The 19,195-nt window shown below is 41.7% G+C and overlaps 1 protein-coding gene across 1 annotated transcript in view; it reads left to right on the plus strand.

Annotated features, from left to right (window-relative positions):
- MECR (mitochondrial trans-2-enoyl-CoA reductase) overlaps positions 1-18,753 on the plus strand; it is a 69,053-nt gene extending 50,300 nt beyond the window's left edge. Inside the window, exons 4-10 of the mRNA XM_068269159.1 lie at positions 7,127-7,270; positions 7,342-7,444; positions 9,206-9,308; positions 12,057-12,130; positions 16,065-16,125; positions 18,105-18,177; positions 18,281-18,753. Of these exons, the coding sequence (XP_068125260.1) occupies positions 7,127-7,270; positions 7,342-7,444; positions 9,206-9,308; positions 12,057-12,130; positions 16,065-16,125; positions 18,105-18,177; positions 18,281-18,447 (725 nt within the window). The 3' untranslated portion in view covers positions 18,448-18,753. The remainder of the gene's footprint in view (positions 1-7,126; positions 7,271-7,341; positions 7,445-9,205; positions 9,309-12,056; positions 12,131-16,064; positions 16,126-18,104; positions 18,178-18,280) is intronic.
- Positions 18,754-19,195: the final 442 nt, after the last annotated feature.

The following is a 19,195-nucleotide window of genomic DNA, read 5'->3' on the forward strand; positions in this document are numbered from 1 at the left end:
CCTTAAAACACATTTAGAATAAAATCATTCTTAGCAAAATGTATTACCCACAGAAAGCCTAATTGGTGGCGAAAAAAACGAGGTATAGATCATTTTCTTGTGATAAGTAGTAATAAAGTTATTAGGGAATAAAATGGAGGAGCACTGACAGGTGAAAATTGCTCTGGTCCGTTAGGGTAAAAACCCTTGGGGGTGAACTGGTTAAAGGATAACTGAAGCAAGAGGTATATGGAGGCTGCCATAATTATTTCCTTTGAAGCAATACCAGTTGTATTGCCTGTCCTGCTGATCCTCTACCTCTAATACTTTTAGCCATCGACCCTGAACAAGCATATGTAGATCAGGTGTTTCTGACATTGTCAGATCTGACAAGATTAGCTGCATGCTTGTTTCAGGTCTTATTCAGACACTACTGCAACTAAATAGACCAGTAGGGATGCCAGGAAACAGGTATTGTTTAAAAGGAAACAAATATGGCAACCTCCATATACCTCTCACTACAGTTGCCCTTTAAAGATTGACATGTGCCAGAAACGCTTCAAAGCCTTCTTGAAAGCCTTTAAAATCATTGTCCAGGTGGAGTTTGGCCACCAATGATTCTGCAGAGATGGCACATCCCTGCTTTGTGCCTCTGGCTGAGGGAAATTTAGAAACTATCCAACCATTCATCTACATTTTAACCTGTAGGTTTCCGTATAAGAGGTAAGCTCATACTTTGAGGCCAGTGTAAAATATAAATAAAAGCATTTAAGGGGATCTTATAAAATTCTCAACAAATCTAGCACTATTGTGCTTAGGTCTGTACAGGAACCAAAGGCAACAACTAATGTGGCAATGGCAAAGTGCACTGAATCCTAATGGATCACATGTGCCTGCATAGCAACACTACATCTGTTTCTTCAGTTAAAAAGCTTCATGATCAAAGTACGGAAAGGTGCTTGAGAGGGAACTTTGTGTTCTTATTCCAATAGAAACCTATTCAAATGTTCTCTTCCAAATAATTGTATAATAATTTCTATGCAAATGATTTAGACTAGTTTCCCTTAGCTTTTTGTAGAAGCCCACCCAAATCATCATGATTTTTTATGTATTTTTATTTTTTTTCCTTATACCATGCCTGTTTCCCCAATCCTCTCTTCTATTATCTCCAGATGGAATGTTCTCATTATTTAGGGCTCGTTCAGACTACACGCGCTGCCGTACGCATTTTAGCAGCACGTATAGTGTGTGACACGCAACAACGGTAGAAGGGTATAGACAGCCCTTCTACCGTTCCCAGAGCGATTGCGCTATCACATGCTGCACGCATTTTTGGGAATCACAGCGCAGATTCCATTCATTGTAATGAATGGGATGCGCAGCGCAGATGGCGTGCGATCGGACGCGTTGCGTTCCAATCGCACAGCCATCTGCGCTAAATGATGTGAACGAGGCCTGATCCTGGATTCAGTTTACCTAAAACGTGACACATCAGTTTACATATTAAATGCTGGTGGTAGTCAGGGCAAGGTTTCTTTGGATGGCACGCACAGCCTCCAATATACATTTTGTATTTCTGTAGGTTTCTCGCGATATGGTTGTAATAATCTTCAGCTAAATCAAAGATCGCAGGCACCATCTTGGTTGCACAGCAGTGCCTGGTGGGTGTTTCGGGGCTCCTCATAACAGTGATGCTGTAAGGAATAATGTTAGGACTGAGCAAATGTTAGCTGCAGGATGGTCTTTGGATGTATATGAGCTGGAACTCCTGAAGCTACAACACCCATAACTTGTGTACCACTGGTACAGGTCAGAGAAAATCTTAACAAAGGTGTAATTTCACTTCAGTTTCTGTTCAGAATCAGAATCCATTTTATTTCGCCAAGTAAGTTTGCACCTACAAGGAATTTGTCTTGGCAGTTGCTTAACAAACACAAACAAAAACAATACAAGGACAAATGAAGTGTATATTACAAGTCAAGGACATTATGCAAGTACAGTGGCAGTAAGCAATGTGAGAATTGTTCATTTACAGTTCTGTGCTGATTACTTTCAAGTCCTAGCAGCTCTAGCGGGGTTCTGCATTTAGTATGGCTACCGCTTGAGGAAAAAAGCTGTTCCTGTGTCTAGAGGTTCTGGTAGCGATTGACTGGAATCTTACTCCTGAAGGCAAGAGCTGGAAGATGGAGTGAGCTGGGTGAGAGGGGTCAGAGGCAATTTTGTTTGCTCTCTTTCTACACCTGCTAGCGTAAAGATCCTGCAGGGAAGGTAAGCTACAGCCAATCATCCTTTCCGCTGTTCAGATGATGCGCTGCAGCCTCACCTTTTCTAATGTTGAGCAGGAGCCGAACCATACAGTCATAGATGATGTTATGGTGGATTCGATGATTGCAGTGTAGAACTGCACCATTACATTTTGAGGTAGGCCAAACTTTTTCAGCTGGCGTAGATGGTACATCCTCTGTTGCGCTTTCTTGACAATAGTGGCAGTGTTGTCCCATTTTAGGTTGTGTGAGATTGTGGACCCAAGAAACTTTAATGACTCTACCTGGGTTATTGTGGATCCATTTATGGTTAAGGGGAGGTGCTGGGGGGGAGATCTCCTCCTAAAGTCTTATCTCCATGGTTTTGAGAGCATTTAGTTCCAAGTTGTTGCTGCTGCACCAGGAGGAAAGCTGTCCCACCATATGCCTGTATGCAGACTCGTCCCCGTTTTGTATGAGACCAACTACTGTTGTCATCTGCAAACTTCAGAACCTTAACAGATGGATCTGTGGAGATGCAGTCATTGGTGTACAGTGAGTAGAGCAGTGGGGAAAGCACGCAGCCCTGGGGTGCACCAGTACTGACTGTCAGAGAGCTTGATGTGTGCTTCCCAAGTCTGACCAGCTGTCTCCTGTCGGTTAAGAAATCGGTTATCCATTTGCAGATGGATTCAGGTATGTGTAGCTGGGAGAGCTTGCTGTGCAGCAGTGATGGAATTATGGTATTAAATGCAGAGCTGAAATCTATAAATAAAATCCTGGTGTAGGTTCCTGGGATATCTAAATGCTGCAGTACATAATGCATACACATGTTCACAGCATCGTCTGCGGATCTGTTAGGCCTGTAGGCAAATTGCAAAGAGTCCAGCAGGGGATCTGTGATGGATTTCAGATAAGTCATTATCAGTTATTCAAATGCTTTCATGACCAGTGATGTCAGGGCAACAGGCCTGTAATCATTTAAACATGTAGGTTTTGATTTTTTTGGAATTGGTACTTTGGTTGAGCTTTTAAAACAGGCCGGGACAGTTGAGAGTTCCAGAGATACTTTGAATATGTCTGTGAATACAGGGGCTAATTGATCGGCACAGAGTTTCAGACATTTTGCAGAGACAGTGTCTGGCCCCATTGCTTTCCTAATGTTTTGTCTTTTGAACAGTCTGTTTACATCTGATTGGCATATTGGTAGAGCATGCACATTTTGGGACAGGTTAGCTGATTGTGTCTGGCTTCCTGTGTTGTGTAGATGCTGAGGCACCGCAGGGGGTGGAGACCTTGGCTGGCTGGAGGAGTGCTCAGTTTGCCTGCTGCAGAGATGCAAATTATGCAAATTGACTTGGTGTGTTTGGCTTTTGTTGTTAGTGTCAAACCTGCAATAAAATGTATTCAGTTCATTTGCAAGCTGCAGGTTATGTAGTGAAAGTGGAGATTTCTTTCTGTAGCTGGTAATTTCATGTAGAGATTTCCATATTATGGAGGAGTCGGCGTTAGAACATTTTTCCTCAAGTTTTTTAGAATAATCTTTTTTTGCGTCAGTGATGGCTCTCTGCAGTGTGTATTTCGCAGCTTTGTAGAGGACTTTATCGCCTGTACGATATGCCCTTTCTTTATCGAGGCGCAGCTTCCTGAGATGTGATGTAAACCAGGGTTTATCGTTATTGTACCTGGTGCACTTTTTTGTGGGGATGCAGGACTCTTCACAAAAGGTAATATATGATGTCACAGCGTCAGTGTATTCATTTAGGTCACTGGTGCATTCTTTAAATATATTCCAGTCAGTTAAATCAAAGCAGCTCTGTAGTTTTTCTACAGCTTTACTCGTCCATTTCTTAACTGTGGTCATTACAGGTTTGGCAGTTTTTAGTCTTTGTATGTATGTTGGGATAAGCTGTATAACAGCATGATCAGAGTTCCCCAAAGCTGCCCTGCTGACAGAGTGATACGAGTCCATAGTCGTAGTGTAACAGTGATCAAGTGTCTTACCTTCTCTAATTGCGCTTGTGACGTGTTGCCTGTATTTGGGGAGTTCTTTGGAAAGATTAGCACTGTTGAAATCCCCTAGTATGATTGAAAAAAAGAATCTGGGTACTCCCTTTCCACCTCAGTGATTTGATCTGCGAGATCTTGGAGCGCAGGCTGCATACATGTTTGTGGAGGGATGTACACAGCAGCCAAAATAAATGGAGAAAAATTAAGTTGTTACCCTAGATACTTTCTAAATACTTTAACATTGTGAGCCACCTCCCTTCTTTCCAGGAGTTATCCTTGGGAATTTCAAGACTATAACTTGGGTTAGATGATGCTATCGGTCTCCCTCCCTCTCTTCCTCTCCTCTACATTTGATTCTAGAGCATTCCATGCTTCTCTTTGCCACATGTAGCTGTGTCATAATTTAAAAATTTGAATGGGATGAGTTGTGGTGGCGCTTTATAGACTGGCCATGAGAAACGTGCTTGAAGAGTGTTGCAGTGTAATTTTGGAAGCATGATTATATCCTGATTAAAAGAATACGCAAAACACTGGGATCTCAAGTGAACCCCTATTAGCCCTTCTCAGGTGATACTATAGCACCTAAAATATAACTTTTGATGCGTTCAATTAAAATATACAATTGGGCTATTTACCACCACCAAACTCATATGAGGCATAGGAGTGTCATAAGAGTGCTGTAATATATCAAGACACCCATTCAATCACTGCAGAGGCCTGAATTGCTTGTTTTGCAAAATTAACACAATAGTTATACACTAAGGTGCAATACAATTGTAAGTACCAAACCTGTTATTTATCAGCGTTCAGTGATTATCAGGTCAGAGCATTAACACTAGGAGGAGAGGATCGGATGCAACATTACTGAACACCCTTCCCCCACTAAAGCGTATAAGCCCAATGTATAAACTATGCCTCACATAGACATAAATCTACACCACAAGTACATCAAAACTCATCATGTTTCGCCTATTACATTAAAAAGGCTTCATCAGGAAAATAATAAAAATGTGCAGTGCATAATAAGTGATATAGTAACAGCCCAAGTCAGAGCCATACATTTAAAGGATACCCAAGGGGAACAAATTGGTCTTCCAGCCTCCTGCAGTCTATGAGGCCCCTCAGAGTCCTTCTGATCCCCTGCAGTATGCTACTGTCGCCTCAAAAAGATCAGTTACTAGAACTCTACTAGCGGCTACTTGCAGGCCCAGCCCCATCTACGCACCTCTTCATTTGCGCTTCCATTGCTGGAAGTGTTCTGCGGATGCTCAGTTCACAAAGACTTAAACTGCGTGTGCACAGGTTGCTCCTGGCCATGGTAGTGCGATTGAGGAGGCAATCTTTCAGAGAAGGATAGTGACACACTGTAGAATATTGGAAGGAATTTAGGGGCCTTTTAAACTGCGTAAAGGGGTTGGCTGTAAGAAGCGCGAGTAAATCTGAACTTTTTTTTTTACCATGGCAACGGCCAAGTGGTGCAAATACGTTACCGGGGGGTGCTCCCACGGCGATGGTAACGGTGAAATTGCTGTGCCTTCCCTGCGCACCGCACCTTTACTGTGGTAATGGTCATGTCTAGGAGAATTCATGGAAAAGCATGTGATTTGTTTGATCAACTGATAGATTTGGAAAGTTCTGATTTGCTGTGATCACATTTTCCTTTAGCACGTGATTATGACTAGCAAATCAGAGACTTGCATATCTATCAACTGGCCAAACTGATCGCATGCTTCTCCATGAGGTCTCCTAGACGTGACCATCACTAGAAGGCAGAGTGTGGATTCTAAACTGCAACTGTGATGGTCCGATGCAGACTTTAAAAATTAAAACTACACACGACAATCCCAGTAGGACTCAACCCAGCATTGATGTATATCCAATCTTTATTGCATGTGTATCAGTAGCAGCAATACAAGAGCATCACAACAGCATGCATGACGTTTCGGGCGGAGGCCCTTTCTCAAATGCCTCCGCCCGAAACGTCATGCATGCTGTTGTGATGCTCTTGTATTGCTGCTACTGATACACATGCAATAAAGATTGGATATACATCCATGCTGGGTTGAGTCCTACTGGGATTGTCGTGTGTAGTTTGGATTATCAAAGAGGAGTGATGGACCTCTAGCCCCGACAGGACTCCCCAAAATACTCACATTTCCCCTGAGGCGGGCAGATATACTTCAGATTGCGACTTTAAAAATTAAGCCATTAAACTGAAAATAAAAATGAGACTCCTTTCTAGGTTACTATTTCTGTTACGTCAGTTTCACTTCAATATTCACTTGATAAAAATGAATGCTTGCCTGCCATAAATATGAACATTCTGACCTCTTGCTGTGATGCATGGAACTGGGCACATGACCAGGCACCTTAGAGCAGCACAGCAGGAGCATAGCAGGAGGAGAGTGGAGTAGCCAGGGTTGCTCAATAAGGCTGAATAAAATGTTTACTTTAGGGGGCTGTTTTGATTTTGTTTTTGTATAAAACTTGGTTTGTTCTTTTAACTTTGCATGTGATGAGTAAGGATATGAGCATATAACCGCCAAGGAAATTGGGCCATATAACATCATCTATATACATTGCAGTTTATGATGCTCCCATATTCAAAGTTGACAGGGCTCGGGATGTATGCTGCTTAAAAAAAGGGGGGGGGGGATAATATATGAAATCAGATCCCTGCAAGCACTTATGCAATTACAAGGCCTATGCATTGTTGACCTTTCAGAATAAATTGTGTGCAGTTTATTCACTCCACTCTTGCAAGCACACTGCTTACTTTTTCTGTGCGCATATTCTCTACTTTGTAGTTTTTCAGAGAAACGGAGAGGTAAACCTAGTTTTATTTCTACTGTACCATTTTGTTAAATAACCTGATCTCACGAATTGCTCCCTAGGTACTTGGCGGACAGAAGGTGTATTCAATGAGTCAGTACTAATAAGAGTCCCTAGTGATATACCGGTGGTGGGAGCAGCAACTCTAAGTGTTAACCCCTGCACTGCGTACAGATTGCTTACTGATTATGAAACCCTGCGCCCAGGTAAGTCTTTAACATCACATATTAAGAAAGCTTCACAAACTGGCTCTTATTTTATTTTCTCTCCATTCCAGGTGATACAGTAATACAGAATGCCAGTAACAGTGCTGTTGGACAGGCTGTTATACAGCTTGCAACATCCTTGGGTATTACCACAATAAACATAGTGAGAGACAGGTATGTGCAACTATAAATCTTCTACACTTAAAATAATCTAGCTAGAACAACCTGATTTTTCTATGAAAACCTTACTCAACCGAACAGGGTTTATCGATGTCTGTGTGCCCTTCCTAAAAGCAAGATCAGTTTAAATGACCCTAGACGTCTGCCCAATGTCTTCCTGTTTGGGCTGGTTCCCAATGCAAAGGCTTTTACTAAGCGCTTGTGATTTTGAAAGCTTTTACTAATGCAATGCTATGAGTTTGCTCTCACTTGAGGGATGTGATTTTGTAAAAATCGCCTATAGCATTGCATTAGCAAGAGCTTTTTAAATCACTAGCACTAAAAAAGCTCTTGCAGCATGCAGAAGACTTGATAATGTATTCATCATCTCACTGGGGCTCTGATTCAATAGTCTTCTCCTAAGTCTTATCGCAGATGTTTTGCCATTTTATGTACAGAATACAGAATTTCCCCTCCTAACTTGTGAAAAAGGGTACTGTAATATAAAATAGGAGAGGTCAAGAATATGCAAATAATTCAGAGTTGATGCAAATTCTTTTGCTAATTTTATTCAGCTTGAAACTGGCAAATAGAGTACCACACCAGCAGCATTAGATTGGTCCATTTTCAAGTTACATAAAACTGCATAGAACATTTTCATCAACTTGGAATCCTTTTGGATCTCATTGACCATCCCTAATATCAAAGTTACATTTATTTAGGATGACCTGTGCTCATTTTTTTTTCTTGCTTAGGGCTGAAAGACTATTTAATTAATGTGGTGCAGTTTGCCCCCCCCCCCCCCCCCCTCCTTCCATCTTCATTTTCAAGAGTCTCACACTCTGGCTTGCCTTATTTGTACCCAGTCTTGTTACTGACCTTTCACTAATTAATCTAATTATATGTAGGGTATTCTATACCAAGTGTGTATGGAGGCCATTTTTAACAATACCAGTTTCCTGGCAGCCCTGCTGATCTCTTTGGCTGCACAAGGGTCTGAATAAGACCTGAAACAAGCATCCAGCTAATCCAGTCAGATCTGACAATGTCAGAAACACCTGATCGGCTGCATGCTTGTTCAGGGTCTATGGCTAAAAGTATTAGATGCAGAGGATCAGCAGGACAGCCAGGCAACTGGTATTGCTAATATGGAGATAAATATGGCAGCTTCCATATTCCTCTCACTTCAGGTTCCATTAAAGATGCGTTGTTGTCAGCAAACACAAATGAGCACATATATATTTTTCATAAAACAATACAATACCCATCTTTGTATATCATGTGATCTGGTATCCCGGTACTGTTTTTTTCATTTAAAAATCCGGTTCAATACATGGTTTGTACTGTAATGCAGGGGTGCTAGAATTGTAGTCTGGCATCTATTGTTCTTCCTGTTTTGGGTGGTTTCATGTGGTCATACTTTATTGACCAGCTTAATTTAAAGAGAGAGAAATTCAAGGGTACTGCAGTGGCAAATATATATTACCCATGAAAATGTACCCTGCCAACCACTTCTTTCAAATCAATGTACTGTTTATATTCACTTATCATCTGGATCGCTGTTAGAATTGGTTTTGTTCAGTTTAGGTTGATTTGGACTCCAAATATTGATAATCTTTTAGATTACTTACTGTATGTCTTATAACTGTGAGATATCGCTGGGCAGAGAGAGCAAGTGCAATATTGCAGTTATCATTCTGTTACGTAACAGAGTATTCAATTAATTACTGGTAAATAAAAGTATTATGACTTAGAGAGCTTTATCTTTTTCTGCAGGCCAGATCTTCGGAGTCTGGTGCAAAGACTTCATGATTTAGGGGCTGATCATGTAATCACGGAGGATCAACTGCGCAAGCCAGAGATGAAAGATATGTTTAAGGTATGAACAAGTCCCCCCTCCATCCCCCCCAACTCGCATATCTCAGGAGGCTGTACAGCAATGGTCCTCAAACTAAGGCCCACGGGCCGAATGCGGCCCCCTGAGGCTTTTCTACCAGCCCCCCCCCCCCCCACACACACAAAATGTATTACTTGTTGATGTGGTCAGTTACATCTTTAAATATTGGTGGTCCGAATATAGAACAGCAGTGCTGGCACCACCATCCACATGGAAGCCAGAAAGCAGTAATTTGCTGGTTTCCAATCAAATTCCACATCAGTTGACACTGCTGTCCAATTGGACTGCAGGTTGTCACCTGGTATGCTTTACTGTTTGGCCCGCATTTTATGTATACTCTGGCCCCCCAGCAGTCTGAAGTATGTTGACCCGGCTCTCGACCCAAAACGTTTGGGGACCCCTGCTCTACAGGGCAGAGCCACCATCAGGGGGGGGGGGGGGGGACAGCAAGCACTTCAGTGAGGGGCCCCATGCTCACAGAGGGCCTGCCCGCCCCCCAGTGTTGTCAACTCTCCAGATCTGCACACCGCAGCTACAGAAAGCCTGGTCCTTTTGCCAGCATGCGAGGCAGCTCTGTGAAGCCCCATACTGCCCCAGGCTTTTTTTTCCCTCCCGCCCTCCAATCAGCAGTGCTCTTTCTGCTGCTTCTGCCTCTCTCCAGCCAATGAGAGAGAGCGAGAGAAGAAGCAACCATGAGAGCCCGCCTCCCACAACTCCCCGTCCAGGAACTGGAAGCAGCAGCTGTATAGAGGATAGAGAGAACGAGCAGCCAGCATCAGCGTGTTAAGCACTGTTCTACTCTCCCCCTGTCCCCAAAATATAATGGCAGCCAGAGACAGGTATGAAGTTGTGAGGCCAGTGTGTGTGACATCTGGGCTGGGGATATATAGTGTGTTTCCCACAGCCAGCCACTCTCTATCCAGTTACAGGGCAAGTCATTCTGTCATGCTGACTGAGACGTAAAGAAAGTTCTTTCGAACTTTGTCTCAGTCTGCAACCGTCTGCATATTTTCCCCAGCCAGCATGACAGAATGAAAGAACTTTCTATATGTCATCAGGCCTGACAGAACTGACAGGTTTTGGGCCAGTCCATCTCCTCATGGGGGATTCACGGGGTTTTCTTTTTCAACAGCCTTTCCGGAACAGCAGTTTAACTGATAAAATAGTGAGGGCCTGTTTCCACTATCGCGGTTTCCGCTGCAATTCCGCAGAGTTTCCCCGCACATGAATCGCACAGGGAAACTCTGCCATAGGGGATAGCGGCGCCGCGGCCGAATCGCTTGCGAGACGCACGCCGCACTAGTGGAAACAAGCCCTGAGATGCCAGCCTCCCTAATCGCTTGCACACTGTTTTGTCAGTTAGAATTTGCAACTGTTCAGGAAATGCTGTTGAAAACAAAGAAAACCCTGAGAATCCCCATGAGATGGACTGGCCCAAAACCTGTCAGTTCTGTCAGATTTTAAAGGGGCACTACAGCGAAAAACTGTAAAATATGGGCAAACATATACAAATAAGTACATTTTTTCCAGAGTAAAATGAGCCATAAATTACTTTTCTCCTATAATGCTGTCACTTACAGTAGGCAGTAGAAATCTGACAGAAGTGACAGGTTTTGGACTAGCCCATCTCTTCATAGGGGATTCTCAGCAAGGCTTTTATTCTTTATAAAGATATTCCCTAAAAAGGATTTAAACAATGATGTTGGCCAGCTTCCATGCTTCTTACACAGTTTTTGGCAGTTGGACAGAGCAACTGACATTCACTAAGTGCTTTTGAAAACAAATATATCCCTGAGAATCCCCTCTAAAGAAATGGACTTGTCCAAAACCTGTCACTTCTGTCAGATTTCTACTACCTACTGTAAGTGACAGCAACATAGGAGAAAAGTAATTTATGGCTCATTTTACTGTGGAAAAAAAATGTACTTCTTCTTTGTATATGTTTGCACATATTTTAAATTTTAGTTTTTCGCTGTAGTGCCCCCTTAAGTGCCTAGTTTTTTCGCCATAGTGGTCCTTTAATTTATTATTTATTTAAATTTAATGGTAAATTGTTAATGCTGCTGCTCACGCTACTCCCCATATATCCAGGATAGTGTGATGTAGTGTAAAGTGGCAGTGGGGTAGCCTGTCAACGCAATCCCTGCATCACCCATCACATGCTGTCCCACATGAGATTTAATTATGTTGTGAGGTTTAGGTCCACTTTTAAGTATCTGTGTTTTGTGTTTGAACATGGAAGGGAAAGTATCTCAAGACCGTGAAGGAGAAAGCTTGAGAAAAACTATTAAGGAAGGTGTGATGAGTGCACAGGTGGGGCATGAGATTGAAGGGGACAGTAGCAAGGACACAGGTAATAGAATGGAACTTGGTGAGGGCAAGATGTGTTCAGTGAACAGATGAGGAAGTGATGTTCAGGGTGTGATGAATGCAGAAGGTGATGGGGCGATACATAGGGGTAACAAAGAAGGGGAGATTGGGACATGGTGGAAGGAGGGACATTGAAGGGACAAGGACAGTGGAAAGGAACGGCAAGTAGCTCCTTCTCTTCCTGCTGCTTCCATGCCTGCATATGTTTTCAATTAGTAATGGCTTTTCTGTGCCGCCCAACTAGAGCCATACGCTACAGCCACACATTTTCTAGATTGAGTTAGCAACAATTATCCAATCCATTTTAAATCACCTGACATCCAAATGGAGACTGTGGTAACACTTTTATGTCTCCTGCAGACTCTTCCCCGTCCACGACTAGCATTAAATTGCGTTGGTGGAAAAAGCACAACTGAAATGCTGCGTCATTTGGAGTAAGTAACCTAGCAGCCAAGTACTTTTATGAGCACTGTTGAAAATGAAATATGTTTTGTGTTGGTATAGTTATGATTGTAAGAAATAAAGCATAGTTGTTTGAATAATCACCATGCTGTTCTGTATGAACTTGTAAGTGCAAAATGAATGAAAAAATGGATATACTGCACATTATATTCGTATGTATGGGAGTAAAATGGATCATCAGCAAAGTCCCTGTAGAATATAACTCATAAATTACCAGTTAAGTTTCATGCACAAGTGTCATAAAAAAATCTGTATCAGTGACAGAAGAACAGAAGGAATATACAGTGGCTTGCAAAAGTATTCGGCCCCCTTGAAGTTTTCCACATTTTGTCACATTACTGCCACAAACCTGAATCAATTTTATTGGAATTCCACATGAAAGACCAACACAAAGTGGTGTACACATGAGAAGTGGAACGAAAATCATACAAGGTTCCAAACATTTTTTTACTAATCAATAACTGCAAAGTGGGGTATGCATAATTATCCAGCCCCCTTTGGTCTGAATGCAGTCAGTTGCCTATAGACATTGCCTGATGACTGCTAATGACTAAATAGAGTGCACCTGTGTGTAATCTAATGTCAGTACAAATGCAGATGCTCCGTGATGACCTCAGAGGTTGTCTAAGGCCTGGTGCACACCAAAAACCGCTAGCAGATCCGCAAAATGCTAGCAGATTTTGAAACTCTTTTTATTTTTTTTCTGTAGCGTTTCAGCTAGTGTTTTGCGGTTTTATGTAGCGGTTTTGGTGTAGTAGATTCCAGATATTGTTACAGTAAAGCTGTTACTGAACAGCTTCTGTAACAAAAACGCCTGCAAAACCGCTCTGAACTGGCGTTTTTCAGAGCATTTTGCGTTTCCCTATACTTAACATTGAGGCAGAAACGCCTCCGCAATCCAAAAATTGCCTCACCCCGGGAATATGCGTTTCTGCAAAACGCCTCCCGCTCTGGTGTGCACCAGCCCATGGAGATACATTGACCAAGCGTATCCGCAGGCGCAAGCGGCTGCAGAAACGCTGAAAAAGCCGCTCGGTGTGCACCAGCCCTAAGAGAATATTGGGAGCAACAACACCATGAAGTCCAAAGAACACACCAGACAGGTCAGGGATAAAGTTATTGAGAAATTTAAAGCATGCTTAGGCTACAAAAAGATTTCCAAAGCCTTGAACATCCCACTGAGCACTGTTCAAGCGATCATTCAGAAATGGAAGGAGTATGGCACAACAGTAAACCTACCAAGACAAGGCCGTCCACCTAAACTCACAGGCCGCACAACGAGAGTGTTGATCAGAAATGCCGTCAAAAGGCCCATGGTGACTCTGGATGAACTGCAGAGATCTACAGCTCAGGTGGAGGAATCTGTCCATAGGACAACTATTAGTCATGCACTGCACAAAATTGTTTTTTATGGAAGAGTGGCAAGAAGAAAGCCATTGTTAACAGAAAAGCATAGGAAGTCCCATTTGCAGATTGCCACAAGCCATGTGTGGGACACAGCAAACATGTGGAAGAAGATGCTCTGGTCAGATGACACCAAAACGGAACTTTTTGGCCAAAATGCAAAACTCTGTGTAGCAGAAAACTAACACTGCACATAACTCTGAGCACACCATCCCCACTGTCAAATATGGTGGTGGCAGTATCATGCTCTGGGGGTACTTCTCTTCAGCGGGGACTGGGAAGCTGGTCAGAGTTGATGGGAAGATGGATGGAGCAAAATACAGGGCAATCTTGGAAGAAAACCTCTTGGAGTCTGCAAAAGACTTGAGACTGGGGCGAAGGTTCACCTTCCAGCAGGACACTGACCCTAAACATAAAGCCAGGGCAACAATGGAATGGTTTAAAACAAAACATATCCATGTGTTTGAATGGCCCAGTCAAAGTCCAGATCTAAATCCAATCGAAAATCTGTGGCAAGATCTGAAAACTGCTGTTCACAATCGCTGTCCATCTAATCTGAGCTGGAGCTGTTTTGCAAAGAAGAATGGGCAAGAATGGCAATGGGTTTTTAAGCTCTAGATGTACAAAGCTGGTAGAGACATACCCTAAAAGACTGGCAGCTGTAATTGCAGCAAAATGTGGTTCTACAAAGTATTGACTCAGGAAAGCTGAATATTTACGCACACCCCACTTTGCAGTTATTTATTTGTAAAAAAATGTTTGGAATCATGTATGATTTTCGTTCCACTTCTCACATGTACACCACTTTGTATTGGTCTTCCACATGGAATTCCAATAACATTGATTCATGTTTGTGGCAGTAATGTGACAAAATGTGAAAAACTTCAAGGGGGCCGAATAATTTTGCAAGCCACTGTAAATGATATACACTCATCTAATTATCTGTTTATCTTTAGAGAACCCGAGGTGGGGTTCTGACAATGCTATCCGCATACAGAGGCTGGGTCTGCCTATACTGCCCAGCCTCTGTTGCTATCCAGATCCCCCCTGCGCTCTGCTATCCCCCATAAATCACAGCCACGCTGTCGACACGCAGCGGGCTGTGTTTACCTATGTACTATCAGTCTCGCCGCTCCCCCGTCTTCTCCATAGCTCCGGTCCCGGCCTGCGTCCCTTCCCTCCCTGCTGATTGGAGGGAAGGGATGCGGGCGGGGATCGGAGCTATGCAGAAAGTGGGGGGATCGTCGAGACTGACACTTCAGAGGTAAACACAGCCCGCACAGCGTGGCTGTGATTTATGGGGGATAGCAGAGCGTAGGGGGGATCTGGATAGCAACAGAGGCTGGGCAATATAAGCAGACCCAGCCTCTGTATGCGGATAGCATTGTCAGAACCCCACCTCGGGTTCTCTTTAAGCATAAATGTCAAATGTCAAAACCCTTTTCTTTGCCATCACAGTTAAACAAGCTCTAGAGCTGGCAAAAACAAGTCCAATTGACACTGATTGCTACAGTTGTTGGTGATATGTTTTACTAGGTAGCTAGGTAAATTCTACCTGCTGACTACTGCAGGATTTATTTTGCTACATGAGAGGAACCATGTTTTGTATTACTGCAAAATCTGACTCCTTCAACTATGCAAGCTACTGACAGAGGAAATGTTGTCCAGCACCAAGTATGCTTACAACATAAATATATTTTTAGTTGCTGCCTGGGAGATTTAGTCAAGCTGCAGCCCGTGTTCTCTGTTCCCTTTTTCAAAATGGAGTGCAGCCAGCAGCACCCTCATGTTCTCTCAATGTAATCTGAAGCAGCGCATGCATTCCAGGGATTGCCAGGGACACTGTGTGGAGAACATAAGGGTGCTGCTGACTCCAAACATTTCTGCAGTAAAGAATAAAAAAATAATAGTGTGCTGTATGGGGTAGTTTAGAATGTTGATGCTGGCACCATTTTGTTTGCACTCTTGAGCATTGTATGTTGTTCCTGAGCATAACTCTGATACGAACCTATGTATATATTTTTTATTTACTATATTTCAGTAAACCTTTATTTTTTTATGTACTTGGGCAGTTTTCTGTTACTTTAGATACTGGTATTTACAGTATTGGTCCTTGGAGTTCAACCAAAACTATTACCTCAGGTTTTTTCTTTTGTATTTTATGCTGCAAAAAAAATGGTATTAACAGCACACTCCTACCCATATATTGGCAGTTACCCAACTGCTTTAGCTGTTTGGTATCAAACCAAGAACCCTAGAATTGCATGGCAACCATATTGCCCAATGCCCATGCTTTAAAAATTATATAGAAGTACTTCTGAAAAGTGATATTTAAATAAAAAAGGTCTGTCTGTGTCTTTCATAAAATCTATGGCTAAACATCAGTTTCATTGTACGTTTGCATTGTAAGCTATTGTATCACAGGAATTGCTGATAGAATGTGCTGTTTTTGATTCCTTTTTACATGGGTACTGATGTATTATTGTCATTTGTTGCCCTTAGTTATGGAGGCACAATGGTGACATATGGAGGAATGGCTAAGCAGCCTGTTACTGTTCCAGTGGTGAGTTACCGACTCTTGCTTTAAATCAATGTTTAGAACACTTTCGGCAGATGATTAACGCCAGCCCTAACCTACTACCCTGCAATTCAAGCTTCAAAAAATAAATTAGCATGGTGATATCTTTCAAAATCGGTGTGTCGTAAAAGGACGCCGCATGCCCACTTATTCTTATTTTGAGCTATTGGGACCACCAGGGTTCAAATTTAAGACTTGCAGGTCCCAGGGATGAAATATTAGGTAAAGCAGAAGGTATTTGCAATAATTCGCCTGTAAATGAGCAAGTGTGAATTCCCGTGATAAATCATTTCAAAAAAAGGAAATTAAGTCTCCACTTTTGTCACAGTCAGTGGTATAAAGACATTTTTCTTACTCCATTTCGCACAATCTAAAACCACTAATTTCCGGAAGACCTATACAATAGGAGAACCAAAAGAGATATGCACCCAGAACTCAATCAGGCTTGTAATGAACCTTTTAAAAAATATTCGAAACTATACATTTGTTTTACAGAAAAGGATTTATGTTGGCCATCTGACCAAATTAGATGGAATATTTAGATTTGGCCCTGATTACAGTAGACTAGATTTTTACGAGGAACTGTAAAATCAAATTTCTTTTTCCATATTGCCACAGTTGGGATGGTAGAGATCATGTAACCCAGTGTTCAAATACATGCATTCACTGTCTGTATATGTTTGTGTTTCTGAGTTCAGATTTAAGGGACCCATACACTGGCCTATTTCAGCGATCGATTGATTGTATAGAATCGATCAGAAATAGATTTTATCAAATTTAGCCATCGATTTGTGGCCGATTTCGATCAATTTGATCTATCTGACAAGATGGAAAATCTAGGTCGATCTGCTGCTGGCAGCAGATCGAAGGCCCATAGAGTTGCATTGGTCCAATAATGCATTCTGATAGATTTCCAATAGATTTCATTCTGAAATCTATTGGAAATCTGTTCCTAGTGTGTGGCACACATCAGATAGATTCCTGTCAGGTTCAACTTCAGAGACATCTGACAGAAATCTATCTGATGGTCGAATCTGCTGCAAATCTATGCTGCAAATCTTAGTGAATGACCACCTTTAATGTGATTGTCATTTTCTTTCTTTGGCTGTAATCCCATTAGAGCCAGCATCACAAAGTGTCATTCACATTCTCAGACACATTTGTACCCTCCCACTTCCCATGTCACCATGCTTGCACCTGATGACTGGCTAGGCATCATGGCAGGTGGGTAAGGTATGCCACTCTCAACCAGGAAGCAGTGTGGTAGACAAAGGTGTACCAGCTCCTTTTGGTACAAACTTCAAAAAACGTGTTTGTTTGTTTTTTGTTTATTTTATTTGAGTAATTTTAATTGTGATAAGAGGGAGAGATGTGCTTTTTGGCTGCTATGTGGTTTTCGCTGCCATAAAAGTCTCAATTCAGTCTTTACGGTTTGTCCATTTCAATCAATCTTTCAGGAACCCTTAGTATGGTCTGATCTGCCCCACATAAGGGTTGAAACCTTTACCACAATAGCAGACTTAATTTTTTATTTTTTACTGAAAACAGGCCAGGTCCTTTTGTATGAATTACATAGTCTCAGATGCTTGTGACTTTAGACTGGACTTGTTTCTTCACAAAGATTTTCAAGCTTACTTGGAAAATTTCTATGCAAATGAGCATAAATCCTTTGTCCTTGGCCGACAGGGACATAACGTGGTCAGTAACATTCTAATAATTTAAAATGTATGCTAATTTTATGTTAATTTTATGCAGCTTGTAACTGGACCAGCCAAATACAACTGACAATTATTTTGATTGCTCCAGTTCCCAGCTGCACAAAATTATATAAAATTAACATTTGCATTGGTTCATAGCATCTTATTCACCCTCTTTACTAGTGACACATCTGCCCACAGCAAGTCTAATTTAATCTATTAGATGACTGTATTCATTGACTTTTTGTTTGTTATTCTCTATTTCAGAGTGCACTGATATTTAAAAATATTAGGCTTTGTGGTTTTTGGGTAACTCAGTGGAAAAGAGAGAGACAACAAAGTGAGTACCATTTTATCTTGTGTAAAACAAATCTTGAAACTCTTAATTTCTTTTTGTGTTCATGGATGACTTTCCTTTTTTCTGTTACTATGTTTTTCTGTAGATCGTGAGGAAATCACCAAGATGATCCGTGATCTCTGTGACTTGGTCCGCAGAGGAGGACTTGTACCTCCCCAGTCCACCCAGTGGCCCCTAGAAGACTTTCCTCAGGCATTAAGGGATGCTCAGAGTCCATTTCTATCTCGAAAACAGATCTTGTATATGCAATGAGGCACTGAATTAATTTCCATATGGTCTACCTCTCCTGAGTCTAATTGACAGAGAGAAATTGTGTATTTATAGATGTATTTTATAGATATATTTATTTAAGCTTACAAGCACAAATGTCTGTGAAGTTTAGATAGAGATCTATTCTAAGAATTACATTGTAAATCTTGTTCTATGGTATTTTTAATTGTATGTATATATTGCTCAAACCTTCTTAGAGCCTAAATTAAAATGTGTGAATTCTATCCCTTTTTTGTTTATTATAAATCAAGTGTTCTAAGATGTTTAAATATACATGCTATGAAGAAACCATTTCCAGATGACGTGTATCTTCTTACAAATGCTATTGTCTTTTTTTTCCTACAACAGGCTTATAGAATACCTTTAGGGAATCACCTTTATTGGACAAAATAGAACATGTCCCACAAGAGTTTTATAATTGGTAAAGGAAAGGTTACAAGCATTCAGTAAATCATGCTATTGTTCAAGAGGGTCCCTTACCAAGGTCCATGTCCAGGGTCCCAGATAACTGCCAGATTTAATTGATCAGCATTCTCAGTGTTGTTGGAAAACTTCAGTATTCCCAGTTGCAGACTGCAATTAAAGAGAAACTCCGACCAAGAATTGAACTTTATCCCAATCAGTAGCTGATACCCACTTTTACATGAAAAATATAATGATTTTCACAAACAGACCATCAGGGGGCGCTGTATGACTGATTTTGTGCTGAAACCCCTCCCACAAGAGGCTC

This window comes from Hyperolius riggenbachi, chromosome 2, assembly GCF_040937935.1.
Source record: "Hyperolius riggenbachi isolate aHypRig1 chromosome 2, aHypRig1.pri, whole genome shotgun sequence".
NCBI classification, from domain to species: domain Eukaryota; kingdom Metazoa; phylum Chordata; class Amphibia; order Anura; family Hyperoliidae; genus Hyperolius; species Hyperolius riggenbachi.